Source organism: Argiope bruennichi, chromosome 5, assembly GCF_947563725.1.
Source record: "Argiope bruennichi chromosome 5, qqArgBrue1.1, whole genome shotgun sequence".
Lineage (NCBI taxonomy): Eukaryota > Metazoa > Arthropoda > Arachnida > Araneae > Araneidae > Argiope > Argiope bruennichi.
The window spans coordinates 116,182,552-116,207,158 of NC_079155.1; the positions used below are offsets into that span (position 1 = coordinate 116,182,552).

Here is a 24,607-nt window from a genome sequence, read left to right on the forward strand (position 1 = left end):
CTGTTTTACACATTTTAATACAATGTCCCTCCTTTAATCATCATCGCAATCATTTGTTTTCTTCGTCATTATCATTAACACTTCTAGACTTAGTGGGTGAATATCCCCACAAAAATATTTTTCGCTTCTTAAAAACCATTGGTTTTTATAATTCTATTTAGTTTTTATTGCCTTTTAAATCGTCTCTGCTCCAGTTTTTGTTTTACTTTTTAAATTTACATGTGGAATTTAAAAACATTGGTCAGATCAACTTAATTCTTATAACGCTTTTAAATTGTTATGGAAAATATTTTAATCGTATGTCTGGCGCAGTTTTAGCCAAAACATGGCTCTTGCGCCAATAAATTTCAACCAACATCAACATCAACATGTGCCCGTTGTGCTGCTAAAGACCACGATAGCCAGCAATGTTCTGCACCCGAAAAGTGCGTGAACTGTGGCGGCAGTCATGCGTCATACTCTAGATTATGCGAACGTTGGCAACTTGAAAAGAAAATAATAACTCTTAAAATCAAAGAAAACATTTCGTATCCTGAAGCTAGGCGAAAACTTTCACCACAAACGCCTACTCCTGGTCTGAGCTATGCATCTGCTCTGCAAAAATCCTTTTGTGTAAATTGTTTGTGCCCAAATTGTACAAAAACTACCAATCGCTCAAAAATAACTAAAAAGACATCCGATTCTGATACAGAACAATCTGTAAACAGCACATCTGACACTGGCATACCAACTAAACCTATTTCAAAAACTAAGTTACAAAAATCACTGAAGCTAAAACTTGCAAAGCGTGGTCAAACGCAGAAAGAACTATCTGCGAAATTGAAAAAATCATCTTCCAAAAATTCTGTCGCATTAGGACTTGCAGCTCGGTGAAAAGCCCACAAGGATTTAACATCCGTATTTGGTGGCTTATTAAATACTCCCGATCTGAAACTGCATCTTTCAGAGGATGAAAATGAATTTGAAATGAGTTGCGATGTTTCTGCAACTCCGTTTGTTGCTCCTAATAATTCTTTTAAGCATCTCTCTTAATGGGTACCTTCCTTTCTTGGAATTGTCGCGGCTTGCGGTCCAAACTTCTTGATATAAAGACCATTATCAACACCTTTCATCCTGTTTGTTTTTGTTTTCAAGAAACATTTATGACATCTAATATTCAGTTCAAGTTACGCGGTTACAACTGTGTTCGTAAAGACACAGACACTGGAGTGCGCAGTTCTGGTGGTGTCTGCATCGTGACATCAAATCTTTACCCAAGTACACCTCTTACTTTGCATACACCTCTACAGGCTGTGGCTGTGCAAGTTCACACCCGAACACTGGTTACAGTCTGTAGTATCTACCTGCCATCCCATAATGCCATTCAACAACAGGATCTTGACAACCTAGTGGACCAGCTTCCTTCACCTTTTATTTTACTTGGTGACTTAAATGCACATAGCACGTTGTGGGGTTCGGATAGTACAAACTCTCGTGGGCGGCAGATTGAGCAGTTTATTTCTAATAACTGCCTCTGTATGCTTAATAACGATGATAAAACATACTTCCATGAACCCACACGTAGCTTCCATAGTATTGATCTGGCAATATGCTCACCTGAACTTCTGCCATTATTGACCTTTACTGTTAGTGATAATTTATATAATAGCGATCATTTTCCGATCATTGTCTCCCATGCTGATAGAGGCGAAGCGACTCATTGTCCTCCGCGTTTCGTATTCCAGCGGGCAGACTGGCATAAGTTTTCTCAATTGGCAAAAATTACCGAGAGTATGGTCAATGTACCAGACATCATAGAAGCAGTTCAAAACGTCACTGAATGTTTGATAAATGCCGCTAATTATGCCATTCCTAAAAGTTCACCACGTCCGAGAAAATTCCGTAGACCGTGGTGGAACGATGCCTGTCGCGATAGTTACAAGAACCAAAAGAGACTATGGAACAAATTTAGAAGGTACCCAACCACAGAGAACCTGATCGCTTTTAAAAGAGCTAAAGCCCTTGCACGCCGCATTCGTCGCTGTAGCCAGAGGGAATCATGGGTAAAATATATTTCTTCAATCACATCTCGAACCTCAAGTCAGCAATTGTGGAGAAAAGTGAAGGCAGCTAATGGAATTTATCAGGAGTTTTCTTTTCCTGTACTAAAAACCAGGAATAATACATACTCCTCTCCATTAGATATTGTCAATATTCTTGGACAGACATTTGCACGGATTTCCGCTGTTGAATCGTATAGTCCTGAATTTATAGCGAGAAAAAATCTCGCGGAACAATTATCTTTGAATTTTCAAGCTGCATATACACATCCATATAATTGCGAGTTCAAAATGTTTGAATTGAGAAAAGCACTATCCCAAGCTCATGATACCAGCCCTGGACCAGATGGAGTCACTTATAATATGCTTCGCCACTTAGATGAGATATCGCTCTCAAATCCCCTGTATCTGTTTAACAGAGTCTGGAGTGAGCAAAATTTCCCATATCAGTGGCAAGAAGCTCTCGTGATTCCCATTCTGAAACCGGGCAAAGATTCTGCTAACCCTCTGCATTATAGACCGATTGCGCTAACTAGTGTCCTTTGTAAGACGCTTGAACGTATGGTCAATGCCCGACTAGTCTTCGAATTAGAGAAGCGAGCTTGCATTCCATTAATGCAAAGTGGATTCCGCAAAGGTCGATCCACTATTGATAATATAGTCCAACTTGAGACCCATATTCGCAACGCTTTTGTGAGACGAAACCATCTTGTCTCCATTTTTTTTGATGTAGAGAAGGCGTATGATCGTACGTGGCGTTTTGGAATTCTTAGAAAACTTTTTAACTTGGGTTTTAAAGGAAACCTTCCAATTTGTATAAAAAAAATTTTATCATCTCGTACTTTTCGGGTACGCATGGGGAAATTTTATTCTGATCCTTTTATCCAAGCTGAGGGCGTTCCACAAGGAAGCGTTCTCAGTGTCACACTTTTTATCATGCATTTTAGCGACATTTTAAATCAATTACAACCGACTGTCCAAGGAAATTTATACGTGGACGATCTTCAGATTTCTTGCCAGGGCTGTAATATGCCCTTAATTGAACGGCAGCTGCAAAATGCAGTTAAGAAACTGGTAGCTTGGTGTGATGAAAATGGGCACACTCTTTCTGCCGAAAAGAGTAAATGTGTGCATTTCTGCAGAAAGCGAGGCATTCACCCTGACCCCTCTGTTCGTATACGCAATGACTTAATACCTGTCATTAATGAAATACGATTTCTGGGAATACTTTTCGATAGGAAGCTCACTTTCCTTTCGCATATCACATACCTTCGGAAAAAGTGCGAGAAATCTCGGAATATCCTCAAGGTACTTTCTCGTACGTCCTGGGGTGCCGATCGTACGTCTTTAACCCGTCTATATCAAGCCATAATTTTATCTCGGATAGACTACGGGTGTTTTGTATATGGCTCTGCCAGTCTTACTGCACTACGTCGGCTAGATACTGTGCATCATTCCACCCTCCGAATATGTTCAGGGGCTTTCCGCACATCGCCAACACCTCAGGGGCTCACCTACTATAGGTGAGTACGGGTGTCCCAATCCCGAGGTTCCCAGGGATCTTTACTCCCTTTAGGTTTACTCTCCTCTGCGCCTTCTGCTGTCGCCTTTTTTTTCTTTCCCTCGACGGCAAGCGAGGGAGCTCTCCATGAGAAGCTGTCGCCGCTCTGTTTTCTTCTTGCTTCTCATGGACAGCCAAAACCCCACGTGTTGGCCGTGCGTGGCAACCCATCTGAAAGACGGGTGATGCACTGTGGTCCCCGGTGTATCAATCGGCTGGTACCTAGTCACCTGAGTGGCTAGTCTGCTAGGGATCAAGCGAAGGGGTTACTCCTTGGGCTTGGCGTTAAGGGTGGTCACTGTCCCCGGGGGTAACTCCCAGCGTATAGGTACCGATTAGCACTAGGGTGGATGCCGAGGCTGGGAATAACCAGAGCCGGTAATTGCCTTCCCTTGTTGGGCTCCGTGGTGGGCGGTGCCATCGGACCCGAATCATTCTCTATGTCGTATGGGCTCCTCCAAACGTGGTCCCTTTAGTGGGCGTCAAAAAGTACAAATTTCTCCTAATTTTGAACAACATTTTGACCGATATTTTGTAATTAAACGTGTATCTGACAAAAACGAATCTTTTGACACAGTGTCTCCTTTCCTAGTGCAGAAATCTATCTCCGCAACAGTTGGGGAAGTTGCATCTATTAAAAAAATGAAATCTGGTGACTTGCTTATAGAGGTCAGTACTCGAAAGCAAGCCCAGAATATTCAAAAAGTGAAAGCTCTCGCCACGATCCCTGTTACTATCAGCCCTCACACATCGTTAAACACATCTCAAGGTGTAATTACTTGCGGGGAAATATTTAACCTACCTTTAGATTATATTCAATAAGAGTTAAAACCACAAGGTGTTATAAAAGTTCGCCGCATTACCATCCGGCGAGAAGGACAAATACTTGAAACTAAGCATCACATCCTCACTTTTAAGTCTCCAAAACTGCCAGATTTCATATATGCAGGATATATCAAGCTACCTGTCCGACCATATATCCCAAACCCACTTAGATGTTTCAAGTGCCAGCGTTTTGGGCACTCTAAAGCTAATTGCCGCGGAACTGTTACTTGCGCCCGTTGCTCTGAAAAAGGGCATGAAAGCCAACAATGTTCTGCACCAGAGAAGTGCGTAAACTGCAAAGGTGAGCATACTTCTTTCTCTCGGTTATGTCCACGCTGGAAGCTTGAAAAACAGATCACCACTACAAAAATTAAAGAGGAAATTTCTTACCCCGAAGCAAGAAAGAAAGTACTTGCACAGACACCGTTACCTGGTATAAGCTATGCATCCGTGGTCCAGAAAAGCTTCTGTGAAAACTGCAGTTGTGGAAACTGCACTAGGAAGACTATACAATTAAAATCTCAAAAATCGTCGGATTCAGACACAGAAGAATCCATAAACAATATTTCTGACTCTGGAAAGCCAGAAAAAAAGCAAAGAAAATCGAAATCTGACAAATCCCTAAAATTAAAACTTGCAAAGCGAGGACTGTCAAAGTCAGACCTATCTTCGAAACTGAAGAAAAATGTTTGTAAAAACTCTGTAGCTTTGGGACTTGCTAGTCAAGGGATAGCTCATAGAGATTTAACATCAATTTTTGGAGGCATGCAAAACAGTCCTGATCTCAAACTCCATCCTTCTGAGGATGAGGATGAATTTGGGATGAATTGCGATATTTCAGCAACACAAACCACTGCCAATATTTCCCCTTCTGCAACTAGAATTTCTTAATGGGTACCTTTCTTTCTTGGAATTGTCGCGGCATTCGGTCTAAAATACAAGACATCAAATCTATTTTTAACCAATTTCATCCTATTTGCTTCGGTGTTCAAGAGACCTTCTTGACGCCTAACATCCCACTTAAATTAAGAGGCTATAATTGTGTGCGGAGAGATACAGACACTGGATCTAGTAATTCGGGTGGTGTTTGTATCTTTACTTCAAATTTGTATCCTAGTACACCTCTTGCTTTACATACTTCTTTACAGGCTGTGGCTGTACAAGTTCACATACGAACGTTGGTCACAGTCTGCTGCATTTACTTACCGCCTCATGATGTCATATGACAGCAAGAACTTGATAACTTAGTAGACCAGCTTCCTTCACCTTTCATTTTATTGGGAGACTTCAATGGACATAGTACTTTGTGGGGTTCAGATAATACAAACTCTCGTGGACGACAGATTGAGCAGTTTATTGCTAACAACTGTCTCTGCCTGCTCAACAGGCAAGAGAAAACTTACTTCCACGAACCCACACGTAGCTTCCATAGTCTTGATCTGGCCATATGTACACCTGAACTGCTGCCATTTCTCACTCTAACAGTTAGCAATAATCTTTACGGCAGTGATCACTTCCCAGTTATTGTCTCCCACGTTGATGGAGGTGGTGCGACTACTTGTCCACCAAGGTTCTTATTCAAGCGGGCAGACTGGGATGTTTTCACACAATTAGCAGATATCACAGAAACTATGGTCAGTACTTGTGACATCACAGAAGCAGTACAACATGTCATTGACAGAATAATAAGCGCCGCAAATGCCACTATCCCGAAGACTTCCCCACGTCTGAAAACATTTCGTAGACCGTGGTGGAATGAAGCTTGCCGCGATAGTCATAAACAACAAAAACGATTATGGAACATCTTTCGAAGGTACCCGACAACAGAAAATCTTGTTGCTTTTAAACGAGCCAAAGCCCTTGCTCGTCGAATTCGTCGCCGCAGTCAGAGGGAATCTTGGATTAAATTCGTATCATCTATCACATCCTCCACATCCAGTAAGCATTTATGGAAGAAAGTAAAGGCTGCCAGTGGAATATATTGGGGAACCTCTATTCCTGTTTTAAATACAGGAAATAAGACGCATTCCTCTCCATCGGAAGTGGCCAATGCTCTCGGTCAAGCATTTGCACAGGTCTCCGCATCGGATTCGTATAGTCCTACTTTTCTGGCAATTAAGAATTCCGCGGAACGGTTGCATCTGCGCTTTAATGACCGATGTTCTTTTCCCTATAACTGTGAATTCAGGATGTTTGAACTGCAAATGGCCTTATCTCAAGCCCATGATACCAGTCCAGGGCCAGATGGGATCACATATATTATGCTCCGCCATCTGAATACAACTTCCCTTTCGAATCTGCTTGTATTATTTAACAGAATATGGCTTGAACGGAAGTATCCTTCACAATGGCGTGAAGCTATTGTGATCCCAATCTTAAAACCTGATAAGGAACCATCAAATCCTCTGAACTACAGACCAATTGCTCTGACGAGTTGCCTTTGTAAGACCTTTGAGCGCATGGTGAATACACGGCTTGTATATGAACTGGAGAAACAGGGATGTATCTCCCCGTTGCAGAGTGGTTTCCGTAGAGGTAGATCTACATTTGATAACCTCGTTTTCCTGGAAACCCAGATACGCAACACATTTGTTAGGAGGAATCACCTTGTCTCCATATTTTTTGATATTGAGAAGGCATACGACCGAGCATGGCGCTACGGCATACTTTCGACACTTTTTAAATTTGGTTTTAGGGGAAATCTTCCCATATTCTTGGAGAATTTTTTATCACATCGGACTTTCAGAGTCCGTGTAGGCAACTTTTATTCTGATTCTTTTATTCAAGCTGAGGGAGTCCCACAGGGAAGTGTCCTCAGTGTTACACTTTTTATTGTTCATATTAGTCAAGTTTTATCTGTTTTACCTTCAACTGTTCAGGGATCACTTTATGTTGACGATTTGCAGATCTCATGTCAAGGGAGCAATATGAATTTAATCGAGAGACAATTGCAAAATGCAGTAAATAAGGTAGTGGCTTGGTGCAATAATAACGGGCATACTATCTCTCCGGGGAAGAGCCGATGCGTCCATTTCTGCAGGAAAAGAAATATCCATTTAGATCCTGTCATTCAAATACGAAATACACCCATCTCAGTTGTGGATGAAATACGATTTCTAGGAGTAATTTTCGATCGAAAACTCTCCTTTCTTCCACATATCTCAAATCTGCGGAAGAAATGCGAGAAATCTTTAAATATTTTAAAGGTTCTCTCCAAAACATCTTGGGGGGCCGATCGGACATCTCTGCTCCATATTTACGAAGCCGTTATCCTCTCTCGCATGGATTACGGATGTATGGTGTATGGTTCCGCACGTGCTTCTATACTGCGACGCTTGGATACCATTCACCATTCTGCCTTAAGGATTTGTTCCGGAGCATTTCGTACATCTCCCGTTGAGAGCCTCTATTCTATTTGCAACCAGCTACCTCTTGATTTAAGGCGTAAAAAATTGTCTGCCTGTTATTATTTCCGTACAAAATCTTTGCCCAGTCATCCCATTTCTAATATAACACTACCAGTTAGTCTTCGCAGACTATATGAGGCCCGTCCCTCTCACATTCTTCCATTTGGTGAGAGAGCAAAAGTACTTTTGCATGACTCGGGCCTTTCAAATGTTACAATTAAGACTGTAGATTTATTTTGTTTCCCCCCCTGGGATATACCACAATTTTCATACATGAATCCCTTCTCAGGATTTACTAAATCGTCAAATGATCCAATTATTTTCAAATTCCTGTTTTTGCATCATCGCTGTCGTTATTCCTCCTTTATACCAATTTTTACGGATGGCTCAAAATCAGATGGCCATGTTGGATGTGGCATAATTCTTCCTTCTGATACAATGAACTATCGTTTACATAATTGCTGTTCAGTATTCACTGCTGAGTTGATGGCAATTTTCTGTGCTCTGGAAAAAATTTCGCCCTCCTCTCAGCGTAACTTCATTATTTATACCGATAGTTTGAGTGCTCTGGAGACACTCTCGCACTACAGCAATCGGATGCATCCGATTGCGATTAGAATACTATTTACTTGGCGTCTCCTACAAAATGAAGGCTTTCATATCCTTTTTTGTTGGATCCCGAGTCACGTAGGCATTTCTGGGAATGAAGAAGCCGATTCAGCGGCAAAATCTGCTGACTCTTTTTTGTCCCATAAACTTCCATATTGCGACATTAAGAGATTTTTCATTAAACATATTTATTCAACATGGCAATTAACATGGGATTTGAAGACGGAAAATAAACTTCATTCCGTCAAGCCTACAGTTGGTTTATGGCCTGTTCACCCTATACGGGAGGTTGATGTGAAATTGACTCGCCTCCGTATAGGACACACCCGTTTTACTCATCGTCATCTCATCTTGGGTGAAAGGGTGCCAATTTGCCCCACTTGTCATATTGCTTTTAGTGTCAAACATATTTTAATTGAGTGTCCCGATTTTAATGTTCATCGTCATAATTTTTTCTACTCGTCTTCTCTTAACTTGCAAGACCTAGTGGGTGAAAAATGCCACCCAAATATTTTTAAATTTTTAAGAGCTGTTGGTTTCATTAACTATATATAACACCTATTTCATCTGTTTGTTCTTCCGTTTATGTTAAATGTATTTTATTATATGATTATTTTACATTTACGTTAATCATTGTCCTACGTTAAGACGGTTTTTTAATATTTGTATCGACGCATTTTACGTGGTTTTTATTGCTTTCACTTGTTTTTAAAATGTCTTGTTTTAAATGTCTGATCTGATTTTACCGTATGCTTGGCGCAGTATAGCCAAATATGGCTCTTGCGCCAATAAACCATATACTACTACTACTACCGCACATCGCCAACCGAAAGCCTTTACGTCATATGTCACCAACCGCCCTTGTCTTTACGCCGAAAGAAACTTGCACTGCAGTACTACTTTCGAGCTCAGTCTCCCCAAAATCATCCTGTAACTCGCATGACCATTCCTGTTTCCCTTAAAAGAGTTTACAATGCTCGCCCATCTCACATTCTTCCCTTTTGTGAGAGAATCAAAAGCGTACTTCATGATTCAGGGCTCCAGTTTTCTGATGTCGAGCCAATAGATTTTCAAATATTTTCACCTTGGGAAATTCCTCAGTTTTCCTTTTTGAATTGTTTCTCTGAATTTAATAAAGCTACAACTGCCCCAATTATTTTCCAACAACTTTTTAATTTTCATCGTTCACAGTATGCCTCCTATTTTCCAATATTTACTGACGGCTCAAAGTCGGACGGACATGTTGGATGTAGTGTCATCTTTGGAGACGAAATACACAGTTTCCGTATTCATGCATCATTTTCAGTTTTATCTGCGGAGTTGCTGGCGATTTTATGTGCTATACAAAAGATTTCTCTTGCCTCTCAACGACAATTTTGTATTTATACGGACAGTATGAGTTCTTTAGAAGTACTTCATCATTTTAACTTTCATCCGTTCGCTATTAAGATCTTGGGACTCTTGCAGACTCTCCATCATAGGGGCTTTAACATTTTATTTTGTTGGGTCCCTAGTCACGTTGGAATCGTTGGAAATGAGCAGGCCGATCACGCTGCTAAAACTTCATCTACCTTTTTTCATTATGAATTACTTTACTGCGATATTCAAAAATCAATTGCAAAACATATTTTCCTTTTGTGGGAAGAGACATGGAATAAACAAATCCATAATAAACTGCACGTCATTAAGCCTTCTATTTGTATGTGGCCAGCTCTGCCTATGCGTGGCCCTGATGTTAAATTAACACGCCTTCGCATAGGGCATACTCGGTTTACGCATCGACATCTTCTTCTCGGAGAGAGACCACCGGTTTGTTCTCGATGTCATGTCGACCTTAGTGTGAAGCACATTTTAATTGAGTGTCCAAATTTTAACTTCTATCGTATTCGCTTTTTTAATTCAACATCATTGACTCTTCACGACTTAGTAGGTGAAAAACATCACCCTAATATTTTTAACTTTTTGAGTTTTATTAGGTTTTTACATCGGATTTAGCACATTTTATCTTTGTATTCAACATTTAGCCTATCATTCAACTTGTATTTTAATGTTTTATGCACTGTTTATAATTATTCCTTTTTAAAATAGTATCATATGCTCTCTGTATTTTATTTCCTGCTCAAGTTTTTATGCATGGTTTCATTGTCTTTTCGTCATGCTATATGAAATTGTCTCCATCTTCGATCTTTCTTATTTTAAATGTGTTTTTTTAACTTTTTGCTTGGCGCAGTATGGCCAGATATGGCTTTTGCGCCATAAAACACCACAAAACCAAACCAAACCATCTCACGTTGGTATACGGAGAAATGAATTAGCAGACAATCTAGCGAAATCTGCTACCAGTATATTAAAATCTTCTATTCCATTAAAAGATATAAAAAACCACGTTAAATCCAGTTTGCATTTCAAATGGCAAATCCAGTGGGATCTTACAGAGGCAAATAAACTTAAAACAATAAAACATCTAATCGATTGTTGGCCTTGTTTGCCTAGTAGAAAATTTGATACCATTCTTACCAGAATAAGAACTGGCCATACACGGCTCACACATAAACATTTGCTGTTGGGGGAACCCGCACCCCGATGTACAGCATGTCAGTGTTCTATGACGGTTCTTCACATTTTAATAGAATGTCCACAATTTAACAATGAACGAATTCGCTACTTTCACTCTCCTCAAATTAAATTAAAAGATATTCTTCATAAAGTACCCCATCCCCACCTTTTTACCTTTTTAAAAATGATTGGCTTTTACTTCTCGATTTGATTCTTAAATAACTTTTAGATTCTGTTTTACCATGCTCTTACGTTTTGTAGATTTTACAGGTTGACAAGTTCAGGAAAATGATGCAATTTAGAAAGAAATTTTTAAACCTTTAAAATAGGATTAATCTTACCGTATGTTTGGCGCAGTTTAATCAAAAATGGTTCTTGCGCCAATAAACTTCATCAACCAACCAACCAACCTAAAAGCTAAATGATGATTAATAATAATTTTTATCATTGATAATTTTTGAGTTTGAATCTTTGAATGGCTTTATTGAATTACGTAAAAAATAATCCCTACATGTTTATAATTTGAATACATAATTTACATTGCAAGAAATTAATTATCAATACCGGCAAATTTTATTGTATAATTAGCATACTTTATGCAAACATTAAAATTGTAACTTAAAAATTATACAAACTTGAAACTCTAAATTATATAATCACGTAAATAAATTTCTGCACGTCCCTCATAATTGTCAGAAAGGCTTAAAAAATAAGCATGTAAAAAATATTAACTGATGAGCAATATTTTTTAAATCCTAAATGTTAATACCCCTCAGGGGCTCACCTACTATAGGTGAGTACGGGTGTCCCAATCCCGAGGTACCCAGGGATCTTTACTCCCTTTATGCTTATTCTACCCTACGCCTTCTGCTTTTTGCTGTGTTTTTCTTTCCCTCGACGGCAAGCGAGGGAGCTCTCCGTGAGAAGCTGTCGCCACACTGTTTGCTTCTTGCTTCTCATGGACAGCCAAAACCCCACGTGTTGGCCGTGCGTGGCGACCCATTAGAAAGACGGGTGGTGCACTGTGGTCCCCTGTGCATCAATCGGCTGGTGTGCTAACCATTTGATGAGTCTGCTAGGGATCAAGCGAAGGGGTTACTCCTTGGGCTTGGCGTTAAGGGTGGTCACTGTCCCCGGGGGTAACTCCGAGCGTATAGGTTCCGGCTAGCACCAAGGTAAGCGCCGAGGCTGGGAATGGCCAGAGCCGGTGGCTGCCTTCCCTTGTTGGGCTCCGTGGTGGGCGGTGCCGTCGGGCCTGGATCTTATCCTGAAGCCAGACGCAGGGTTAAGGCACAGACCCCAATCCCTGGTGTCAGTTATGCTTCAGCAGTTAAGAAAACTTTCTGTCAGAATTGCTCTTGTGAAAACTGCTTAAAATATGCCAGGAAAACAACAGATAATGAAAAAACATCAGATTCCGATGCTGAACATACTCTGAAAACTAACACTGATACTCAAAAAACTGTTAGAAGAAAATCAAAATCACAGAACTCTCTGACATTAAACTTAGCAAAACGTGGCCTTACGCAAAAAGATTTGCGAAAGAAACTGAAAAATTCTGCATCTAAAAATTCCGTCGCATTGGGGTTAGCGACGCAAGGTGTTGTCCATAAGGACTTACAGTCCATCTTTGGTGACACGCTTAATAGCCCCGATATTAAACTGCATCCGTCTGAGGATGAATATGAACTTGGTATGAGTTGCGATGATCATGCAACTCCAACTGCTTCTTCTCTCTCTCCTTCCAAATCACTCTCTTAATGGGTACCTTCCTTTCTTGGAATTGTCGCGGCATTCGGCCCAAACTTCATGACATCAAGTCTATTATTAACAGATTTCATCCTGTTTGTTTTGGTTTTCAAGAGACTTTCTTGAAGCCAAATATATCAATCAAATTACGCGGTTACAATTGTATTCGGAAAGATGCAGACAGTGGAGCTCATAGTTCTGGAGGGGTCTGCATCTTCACTTCCAATTTATATCCGAGCACTCCTCTCACCCTACACACCTCTCTACAGGCTGTGGCTGTACAAGTTCATATAAAAACTTTGGTCACAGTCTGCTGTATTTACTTACCGCCTCATGATGTCATTCGTCAACAAGATCTTGACCAGTTAGTGGACCAGCTTCCTTCACCTTTTATCCTGCTTGGCGATTTCAATGGCCATAGTACGTTGTGGGGTTCAAATAGTACAAATTCTCGTGGGCAACAAATAGAACAGTTCATTTCTAATAACTGTCTATGTTTGCTCAACAATGATGAAAAGACGTACTTTCACGAGCCTACACGTACCTTCCACAGTCTTGATTTGGCCATATGTTCTCCTGAACTTCTGCCGTTGCTAACTTTTGCTGTTAGCAACGATTTATATAATAGCGATCACTATCCTATTATCGTTTCCCATGCTGATGGAAGCGGTGCGACTTATTGTCCTCCGCGTTTCTTATTCCAGCGGGCAGATTGGACTACTTTCTCTCAACTGGCAGGTATCACAGAGACAATGGTAAATACATCAGACATCTCGGAAGCAGTTCAAAATGTCGTTGACAGTATAATATGTGCCGCAACTTCCACTATTCCAAAGAGTTCACCACGTCTAAGAAAATTTCGCAGACCGTGGTGGAATGAAGCCTGTACCAACAGTCACAAGCAGCAGAAAAAGTTTTGGAACACCTTTCGAAGGTACCCTACAACAGAGAATCTTATAGCTTTTAAAAAAGCCAAAGCACTAGCTCGCCGCATACGACGTCGTAGTCAGAGGGAATCCTGGATTCAATTCATATCCTCTATCACATCCTCAACATCCAGCAAAGTTCTATGGAAAAAGGTAAAGGCTGCTAATGGAATATATCATGAATCCTCCATTCCTGTTTTAAATAGAGGGAATGTGAAGTATTCTGCCCCATTAGACGTTGCCAACATTCTCGGTCAAACATTTGCACAGGTTTCCGCTACTGATTCTTATAACCCTGACTTTCTTACAATTAAGAATCGTGCGGAACGGTTGCCTTTGCGCTTTAACGAACGAAATACCTTTCCATACAATTGCGAGTTTAGAATGTTTGAGCTAGAAACAGCATTATCTCATGCCCATGATTCCTGTCCCGGGCCTGATGGGATTACATACAATATGCTCCGCCATTTGAATACCACTTCCCTTTCCAATCTGTTAATGCTTTTCAACAGAATATGGACTGAGCAGAAGTACCCTTCACATTGGCGAGAAGCGATTGTGATCCCCATTCTAAAACCTGCCAAGGAATCTTCTAATCCTCTGAACTACCGACCAATTGCTTTAACAAGCTGTCTTTGCAAGACTTTTGAGAGAATGGTCAATGCCCGGCTCATATACGAATTGGAGAAACAAGGATGCATCTCTCCGTTGCAGAGTGGTTTCCGTCGAGGTCGGTCTACTTTTGACAACCTCGTATTACTGGAAACTGAAATTCGCAACACATTTGTAAGGAGGAACCACCTTGTCTCCATATTTTTCGATATTGAGAAGGCGTATGACCGTACATGGCGCTACGGCATACTCTCTACGCTTTTTAACTTTGGTTTTAGGGGAAACCTGCCCATATTCTTATTGAACTTTTTATCACATCGGACTTTCAAAGTTCGTGTTGGGAACTTTTATTCTAATAGTTTTATTCAGGCTGAGGGAGTTCCGCAGGGAAGTGTCCTCAGTGTCACCCTTTTTATTATTCATCTGAGCCAGATTTTAACTCATTTGCCTTCATTTGTACAAGCAAGTCTTTATGTGGATGATCTTCAGATCTCATGCCAAGGAAGCAGTATGAACCTTATTGAGAGACAATTGCAGAATGCTGTGAATAAATTAGTAGCTTGGTGCAAAAACAACGGACACAATATCTCACCGGAGAAGAGCCGTTGTGTGCACTTTTGCCGAAAGAGAAACATTCACTTGGATCCAAATATTAACATTGGTAATATATCGATTCCTGTCGTAAATGAAATACGGTTTTTGGGAATAATCTTCGATCGCAAGTTGACTTTCCTTCCGCACATCTTGCACCTGCGGAAGAAGTGTGAGAAATCCTTAAATGTTCTGAAGGTACTCTGCAGAACATCTTGGGGTGCCGATCGAACCTCCCTACTCCGCATTTATGAAGCAGTAATTCTATCCCGAATCGATTATGGCTGTATGGTGTATGGTTCTGCCAGCGCTTCCATCTTGCGGCGATTGGATACTGTTCACCACTCTGCCTTACGAATTTGTTCCGGTGCATTTCGGACCTCTCCCGTTGAGAGCCTGCATGTTATCTGTCACCAAATGCCCCTAAATTTAAGGCGTAACAAATTGTCCGCTTCGTATTACTTCCGAATCATGTCAGTGTCAAAGCACCCTTTACGTCAAATTAAATTTCCGCCTGTTCTTCGCAGATTGTATAATGCCCGTCCATTTCATATCCTTCCATTCAATGAGAGAATTAAAAATATCCTTCATGACTCGGGCCTTGAAAATATTACTATTAAATCCGCTGATCTGTTTTGTTTTCCACCTTGGGATATACCACAATTTTCTTTTCTAAACCCCTTCTCAGGATTTGAAAAATCCTCAACTGCACCGATTATTTTCCAACAGATGTTTCTATATCATCGCTATCGGTTTTCTTCCTTTACACCAATTTTCACGGATGGCTCGAAATCAGATGGTCATGTTGGCTGTGGAATCATACTACCATCTGATACACTGAGCCACCGTTTACACAATTGCTGCTCAGTTTTTACTGCTGAGTTGGTGGCCATTTTCTGCGCTCTTCAGAAAATCTCCCCTTCTACTCAGCGTAAATTTATTATTTACACTGATAGCATGAGTGCTTTGGAGACACTAACTCACTATCACAATCGGATGCACCCGATTGCTGTTAGAATTTTATTTATCTTGCGCCTGTTACAAAATGAAGGCTTTCAAATTATTTTCTGTTGGGTGCCGAGTCATGTTGGCATTGCTGGAAACGAAATGGCGGATTTAACGGCAAAATCAGCAGCGAATGCTTTGTCTCAGGGACTTCCTTATTGCGATATTAAGAAGTCCTTGGCTAAACACATTTTTTCTTCTTGGCAATTGACGTGGGATCAGCGAACCGAAAATAAATTACATTCAATTAAACCAACTATTGGATTGTGGTCTGTTCTCCCTATACGTGAGGTTGACGTCAAAATGACTCGCCTGCGTATAGGACATACTCGCTTCACACACAAACATCTTCTTTTCGGTGAAGCGGCACCAAAGTGCCCCACATGCCGTGTGGATTTTACTATTAAACATATTTTAATTGAATGTACTGATTTTAACTTCCAACGTATTCGCTTTTTTCATTTAACTTCGTTGAACTTGCAGGACCTGGTGGGTGAAAATCCCCACCCAAATATTTTTAAATTTTTAAAAGCTGTAAGATTTTATACTTGTATTTAGTATGTACAATATCTGTCGTATCACTGTGATCAATAGAATCCAAACATTAATTCCTTCCTTGATTAGTCTATCATTTTTTTAACTAAATTTGCTATTTTATATTTTACCATTGGATTGGCGCAGCATAGCCAAATATGGCTCTTGTGCCAATAAACCGCACAAACCAAACCAAACCAAACCGTCGGGCCTGAATATTTAACAATGTCATATGGGTAAATCTAAACGTTCAAACAATGCATCAACTTTTCAAAACAATTTTCCACGATTCTTTATTGTTCATCGAATTTCAGACTCCAAAGAAACATTCCACGGTGTGTCTCCTTTTCTTGTTGAAAAGGGTATTACTGGAAACCTAGGTGAAGTGAAATCTATTAAGAAACTTAGATCTGGCGATCTTTTGGTTGAAGTTGGATATGCCAAACAAGCCAAACAAATTTTAAACATTAAGTCTTTGTCAACTATTTCCGTAGAAGTTAATCCTCACCCATCATTAAACTCATGCAAAGGAGTTATATCATGCGGTGAATTGTGTAATGTTTCGATTGAAGAGATTATTGAAAAACTAAAAGATCAGGGAGTGACCAATGTAAGACGTATTACTGTAAGGAGGGATGGCAAACTCTTAAACACAAAGCATCTTGTGTTAACGTTCAATTCTTCTAATTTACCAGATTATATTAAAGCTGGATATATGCGTCTTTCTGTAAGAACTTATATACCAAACCCTTTGAGATGCTTCAATTGCCAACGTTTTGGACATTCAAAATCTTCTTGCCGCGGGACACTGACATGCGCCCGTTGCGCAGAAGTCGGCCATGACAGCACTAACTGTACTAAAGCAGAGAAATGTGTTAACTGCAAGGAAGATCATGCTTCTTTTTCCCGAAACTGCTTTTCTTGGAAACAAGAAAAGGAAATAATTTCAACAAAGATAAAAAATCAAATATCTTATCAGGAAGCCCGTAAACTTATTAAGTCTAAACTCCCTAAAGTTGGAAATAGTTACGCTTCTGTCGTCCAAAAATTATCCGCAACCATATCCACTCAGTGGGATCCAGCTGATATAACTTCTAGCAGAAATACACTTCTATGCACTTCTGCTTCGAAACCATCTCCATCAACTAATGTTAAGAATTCTTCCGCTGAATCTCCTGCAGTAATCTGCGAAGATGCTCCCACTTTACCTGATTTAAGAGGTTTTCAAACTCTTACAAATCGGAAAAAACTTAAAAAAGATTCTCCAGTTAAAGAAAACATTACTTCTAATGTAGAAAAAATTACTAAATTTTACACCACCTCCCCTCGTTTAATACCCAATTCTGTGGTAATTAAAAATGCAGCTTCAACCATGAAGGTTTCTACTAATGTTTGTCCTGTTAAAACTCCTTTACCTTGTACTTCTAATTTTACAACTGTTTTCCCTTCGGATGAAATAAAGAATGTGCAGTTTCAAGAATCTGATGCCGATGCTGATATGAGCTCCACCTCTGCGTCTGAAGAGGATATAATTGAGTATAATATGTCCGAGGATTTGGAGGGCTCGCCTCCCCCACTCTCTAAAAAACACGAAAAGAGGAAATACATTATTCCCACAAAACACAAATATATAGCTTTATCGCTCCTTTTTTTCCCGACAGGTTTCATTTTTTAACTGTTAATCTTAATTGAACATATGTATACTGAAAATTCAAATTTTTCTAGTTCTAATTTTGTGTTTTAGCATTTTATCTGCATGGCTTGCATATTTGTTTTATTTATTATTCTTCAAACTTGAGATTTTATACATTTTTTGGCATCTTAATATTTTACAACTTGCACTTATTTTTAATAGATTTAATTGGCTTTAACAAGCTATATTTTGACTTTTAGACTTCAGTTTGAGAAATTTCAAAGTGATTTTAGATTTTAATCCCTGCTACTACTATACCACCATACGTTATAGCACCTTGATCTTGTATATCTACCATATGTTTGGCGCAGTATAGCCAAATATGGCTCTTGCGCCAATAAAATCAAACCAACCAACCTAAATGTTAATAAAATTTTGCACAAAATAATTGCATTTTGCTGTTGGATATTCTCCAATTTTTAATGATTTTATAGTATGTATGTTTGTGCACTTGCCCTTGGAGCTTGTTGCTATATATCTCAGTAGGACATTATGAGGGATGGGTAAACTTTTCCAGTGTTATGGGCTACTTTTAATTTTTTCAAGCTGTTGCGGTTCATCTAATGACGTAGGTGTTTATGAGGTGTTTTAATTTAATAATAAATACGAAATATGTTCTTAATAATAATAGAGAGAGTTATAACAATATCGAATGATGGATTTAGTATTAATGAATTCAAAATACATTAGAAAATAAAGAATTTTTATCTAAAGTTAGTTCCCGTAATTATAGATAATAGAAGACTTTGCATACTGTCCACCATTCGTGAATAATCCCCCAATCGATATATAATTACTAACTGCAAATGTTGCACTGGATCCTAAGTGGTTATCTGTAAGACGGGAACGATATGTTATCTTAATTATATTTAATCTTTGAAAATTGATTCATACAGGTAGGTAGAGACAAAAAACGATGATAAAAGATACACATTTTTTTTTTTTTAATGAGGGTCTTTTACTTCTTCATCTATTAGATTCCAAAAGTTATCCTTAAGTTCTGAACTACATACTTTTAAAATTATGCCATTTTGGAGGGAAAAAAAACTTTATTTTCCTCAAGAGATAAAGAGGATATATAATTTATATTCCCAATTATTTCTTCCACTGAACATTGCCAAATGGGTAACACATGAATGTAAAAATTGGTTTTAATCTAGTGAATTCTTGAAAACGACCCTAGAATTGGAAGAAAGGTTTTATTAATTCAGTTGAGAATAAATGGAAATTTTCCTTCCATTTTTATCAGCAACATCTGCTGGATGCAAATTTTTTGAATCCCATCTAATTCGATGCGTCGCACAAGAACAAATATCTAGTATGATATGCTAATAAGATGACTCTAATTAGCATATCATTGAAAAAGATGCAGTTTTTTGTTTATCGCCGCATATAAATAAGACGGTAATGTTGGAGTTGCAGATTGAGATGTTGTTATTATTGTGTGTATACAAGTAGAAGTGCGTCTTCGATAAGTATGTTTTTTTTTCCCTTCTCTTTTGTTCTGGTTACGAGATGTTAACCGCGAGTTATCCAAGTTATCCTATGATCGCCATTGTGTGGATCTCTTTCTTGATCGATAGATGCCACATTTATCTCAAGAAATTCATCCTAATATTTCTCTTTGTTTAACATACTTCCCTTTTAAACGATTCTTCAGAAATATTTTTGAAATATTCCATCGGTGTTCCAATAATGTTTCTTTTAGTATGGGCGTCTTGGGTATTAAAGGCGGTCACCTCAAAATGTCTTGGCTGCCCACCGGTAAATCGCAATCCACTTAATGCTCACCTGTGGCATAGTGAAAATTAAAATAATGATATTAAAATGCCTATATGTGGGAAAAGTTACCCATTAAGAAATCTGCTTATAATACAAAATTTTAGAAAAATCAAATCTTTGGATAAATATATAATTTTAAATTTCGATTAATTTCTCACAAAATTTATAGCATATATTTATGAATTATAATAATTTTTTATTTGTGTTATAGGAATTAAATTGTTGGTGAAATCAAATGTTTGACACTTATTATGACTTTTTACGTCTAAGTACTCGCTCTTCAAATGTGCCGATTTCAGGGAAGCGTCAAAGAGTTCTGGAATTCGAAGTTCTAAACTTTCGGATAGAACTGGTAAGGTAGTGAAATTACTTAGCAATAGATTATGCATTAAGGAGATGGTTATCAATTATAGTGAGCAGTAATAATAAAATATAAACAATATTTCATGTGTATGCATGCGAGAAACTTTTCCTTTCTTAGTGCATGTAAGTTGGCTTATACTAGAATCATTACAATTGTGTTTAGCATTAAAGTTGATTGTTTTTCAATTAACATTGCGTATTTCATTAAGTTTGTTTTTTGCATAATTTACCTTTCAAAATTTATTATAGGGGTACGTTTTTGAAAGAGGTTAACTCCCCCCCCCCCAGTTTTTACACAGCAGACTACTTCCTAACCAGTAGTTTCTTTATTAAAATGTTGCAATAACTGATGAAACAGTATAATACGTAATTAAACCAATCAAGTATCAGAAAGGACTTCCCAGAGCCAACTTTAGGAAATACGAGATCCAAATGAAAACAACTTTGGATAGCTCCGTTTTTTCAGTTGACTTTGATCGGTCAAAGTATTTAAAATAGTATGAATGTAAAATTTAATAAAAACGGTTTTGAAACATGCCGTTTTCCTAATGTGTTAGATCGTAGAATTTTTAATAATTTTTAGTCAAAATTTTCCCTTGTTATATTTTATTCTATAGTAACGAAGAAACTGTTTGTTTTAAGAATTTCAAAATTGTTATAGCAGACTGAAAATTTATATATATTGTACTCTAAAAAAATCTAGCTTAAACATAATTTCCATTCATTAGGTTACAACTTATTCCAGAATCCAAAGAAACCATTCTCCAAAGCACAAATGAATAGAAAGCAATTTCTTTCTCAAAGAATGAAGTATTGGCTGCCATGATACAATTTCTAATTTATTTATATTTTTACTTTTCAAAATCATCTTTTTTTTTCTTCTTTCTTTCTTTTCTCGTTGATGCTTGGATATTTCATCATATTACAATTTTAGTAGACTACATGGAAGAATATTGTTTCCGATGTCCGAGATGTGATTCAGGATAGTAATTCCAAATTAGTTTCAGCGTTATGGGCGTCTTAAATTTATTGAATGGGGGTGGGAAATTCTTTCAAAAGTACTTCCGCTAAAGCGAATTTAAAGCTTGTAGAAAGTATTTAGGAAGCGTTACCTGAGTCCACATTATCTGAGCAATGTTAACAATTTTTGACTTCCGTCTTAAAATTGCTCTCATAAACCTTCAAAATGAGATGTTAATATAATAAGAATAAACTAAAAACGTGCAAATTTAACAAGTTACGTTTCCACTGATAAGCCATTTATATTTGAAACTCGTTGTGCTGACTGCTCAGATTGGGCAACTTTTTGCTTAAATAATATTTTTTAAAAAAAATCAAAAATAAGAATCTGAGGTAAAAATTTTAAAAAACACACACATAAAAATAATATGCATTATCAAAGTTTAAGAAATTGTTTCCTTTTTACTTCTTTCATTTCCATAAAACACGGTTTAATTGGGCATAATATATGGTAAAATTTTGTTCCCTCAAAAAAAAAAATTTTAAAAAGAAAAAAAAAATGAAACCAAACCCATTTCGTTGCATTAGCTTTCAAGTTATTTTCATTCGTACATTTTATTGTTTATATATCGTAACTGAAATATATTTTAAAGTATCAAAATATTCTTAAAACTGTACAAGTTTTTTAAAATTTTGTTCAAAATTAATTCTATTAAATTAACAAATAGCTTTAATTATGTTACTTATTTTAAGAAAAAGTAAATGTCCATCCATCTAATGAATTATAATTTAATTTTTAAACAGAAAATAACTGCCCTCAGGGGCTCACCTTCTTTAGGTGAGTACGGGTGTCCCAATCCCGAGGTTCCCAGGGATCTTTACTCCCTTTATGTTTACTCTCCACTGCGCCTTCTGCTGTCACCTTTTCTTTCTTTCCCTCGAGGGTAGTCGAGGGAGCTCTCCATGAGAAGCTGTCGCCACTCTGTTTCCTTCTTGCTTCTCATGGACAGCCACAAACCCCCACGTGTTGGCCGTGCGTGGCGACCCATTAGACGGGTGGTGCACTGTGGTCCCCGGTGTGTCAATCGGCTTGTAGATGGTCACGTAAGTGGTTAGTCTGCTAGGGATCAAGCGAAGGGGTTACTCCTTGGGCTTGGCGTTAAGGGTGGTCACTGTCCCCGGGGGTAACTCCCAGCGTATAGGTACCAGTTAGCATTATGGTAAGTGCTGAGGCTAGGGATATCTAGAGCCAGTTACTGCCATCCCGAGTAGGGCTCCGTGGTGGGCGATGCCGCTGGGCTTGAATCCCCATCAATATCGTATGGGCAAAAAAAACTTTTCTCCCTTCAGTGGGCAACAAAAGAATGTTAACCTTTTTGAAAAACCTTTCGACAAATTCTTTATTGTAAAACGCATTTCTGAAAACAACGAAACATTTAACAGCGTTTCACCGTTTCTAGTAGAAAAAGCAATGACAGGAGCACTTGGAGAAGTTGTTTCAACTCGAAAACTTCGCTCTGGTGACTTACTTGTAGAAGTCGGTAGCCGCAAGCAAGCTCAACAAATAATTAAATTGAAGGCATTGGCATCTCTAACCGTTAGTGTAAGCGCTCATACGACGCTTAATTCTTCAAAAGGCGTAATAACCTGTGGCGAGCTATATAACGACACCTTGGACAAAATTACAGCAGAATTGAAACCCGAAGGAGTGACGCATGTACGCCGTATAACAATTCGGCGGGATGGACAACTCCTTCCCACAAAACACTTTATTTTGACATTCAATAGACCTAAATTGCCAGAACGGGTAAAAGTGGGCTATATGAGACTAGCCGTGAGGCCTTACATACCAAATCCTCTACGGTGCTTTCAGTGCCAACGATTTGGACACTCGAAATCCAACTGCCGAGGGACTCTCACTTGCGCCCGGTGTGCAGTGAAAGGCCACGAAAGTCAGCAGTGTTCCGCTGAAGAAAAATGTGTGAATTGCAATGGCAATCACACTTCATTTTCTAGGTCATGTCCACGTTGGTTGATGGAGAAACAGATTCTAACAATTAAACATAAAGAAAATATCTCTTACTCTGAAGCTAGGCGTAAAGTCAATGTCCAGACACCGACACCTGGTGTAACTTATGCTTCTGTTTTGCAAAAACAATTTTGTGCAAATTGCTCTTGCACTAATTGTGTTAAAAATATCGATGAAAGTAAGCCGCCTGTGAAATCAGACTCCGATACTGAAAAGTCCGTAACTAGTGCTCCTGAAACTGGAAAACCTGAAATAGCTCAACGCAAACGGAAATCAAATAAATCACTAAAGCTTAAGCTTTCGAAACGTGGCGTTTCCGAAAAACATCTTTCACAAAAGATAAAAGCATCAAGTTTAAATAACTCTGTCGCTCTGGGACTTGCGAATCAGGGTATAGTCCAAAAGGATCTATCGTCCATTTTCAGTGGCGTGCCCAAAAGTCCCGAACTAATCGCACTTCATCCATCCGAAGAGGAGGATGAAATTCAAATGAGTTGCGATTTATCGACGACTCTAACGAATGTCCCTAATACCTCTCATGCAACGTTTTCTTGATGGGTCATTTCCTCTCTTGGAACTGTCGTGGCACTCGGTCCAAGCTAAATGAAATTAGGACCATTCTAAACGAATTTCATCCAGCTTGCTTATGTCTTCAAGAAACTTTCTTGAAATCAAACATGCCTCTTAAATTGCGGGGTTATAATACTGTTCGGAAAGATTCGGACAGTAATTCGCATAATTCTGGAGGCGTTTGCATTCTGACCTCCAATTCTTTTCCCAGCACACCTCTCTCACTTCATACTAATTTGCAGGCTGTGGCGGTTCAAGTACATGTACGAACATTAATTACAGTCTGTTGTGTTTATTTACCGCCTAATGATTCAATCAGTCAAAAAGACCTTGATAGTTTAGTAGCGCAACTTCCAGCACCATTTATATTACTTGGTGATTTCAATGGCCATAGTACGTTGTGGGGTTCGCATAGCACAAATTCTCGTGGACGACAGATTGAGCAGTTCATCACTAATAATGCTCTCTGTCTGCTAAATAATGAAGAGAAAACGTACTTCCACGAACCCTCGCGTACCTTTCACAGTTTAGATCTCGCCATATGTTCACCAATGCTTTTTCCGTTGCTAAATTTTACAGTTGGAAACGATTTACACGAGAGTGATCATTTTCCTGTAATAGTATCTCATGCTGATGGTGGTGGTACGACTCAAGGTCGACCTCGCTTCCTATTCCAGCATGCGAATTGGACTGATTTTTCACAACTGGCTAAAATTACTGAAAATATGATTAACACAGCAGATATCTCATCAGCAGTACAGATAGTCCACGATTGCATTATGAAAGCTGCAAATAA

At 38.8% G+C, this 24,607-nt stretch overlaps 1 protein-coding gene across 1 annotated transcript; it reads left to right on the forward strand.

Annotated features, from left to right (window-relative positions):
- Nucleotides 1–22,683: 22,683 nt before the first annotated feature.
- LOC129968364 (uncharacterized) lies at nt 22,684–23,796 on the forward strand. The gene has a single exon (XM_056082220.1). It carries the CDS (start codon nt 22,684–22,686, stop codon nt 23,794–23,796), a length of 1,113 nt encoding a protein of 370 aa, XP_055938195.1.
- Nucleotides 23,797–24,607: the final 811 nt, after the last annotated feature.

Coding starts and splice junctions, on each gene's coding strand:
- LOC129968364 (XM_056082220.1), top strand. CDS start 22,684: ATGACAGGAGCACTTGGAGAAGTTGTTTCAACTCGAAAACTTCGCTCT.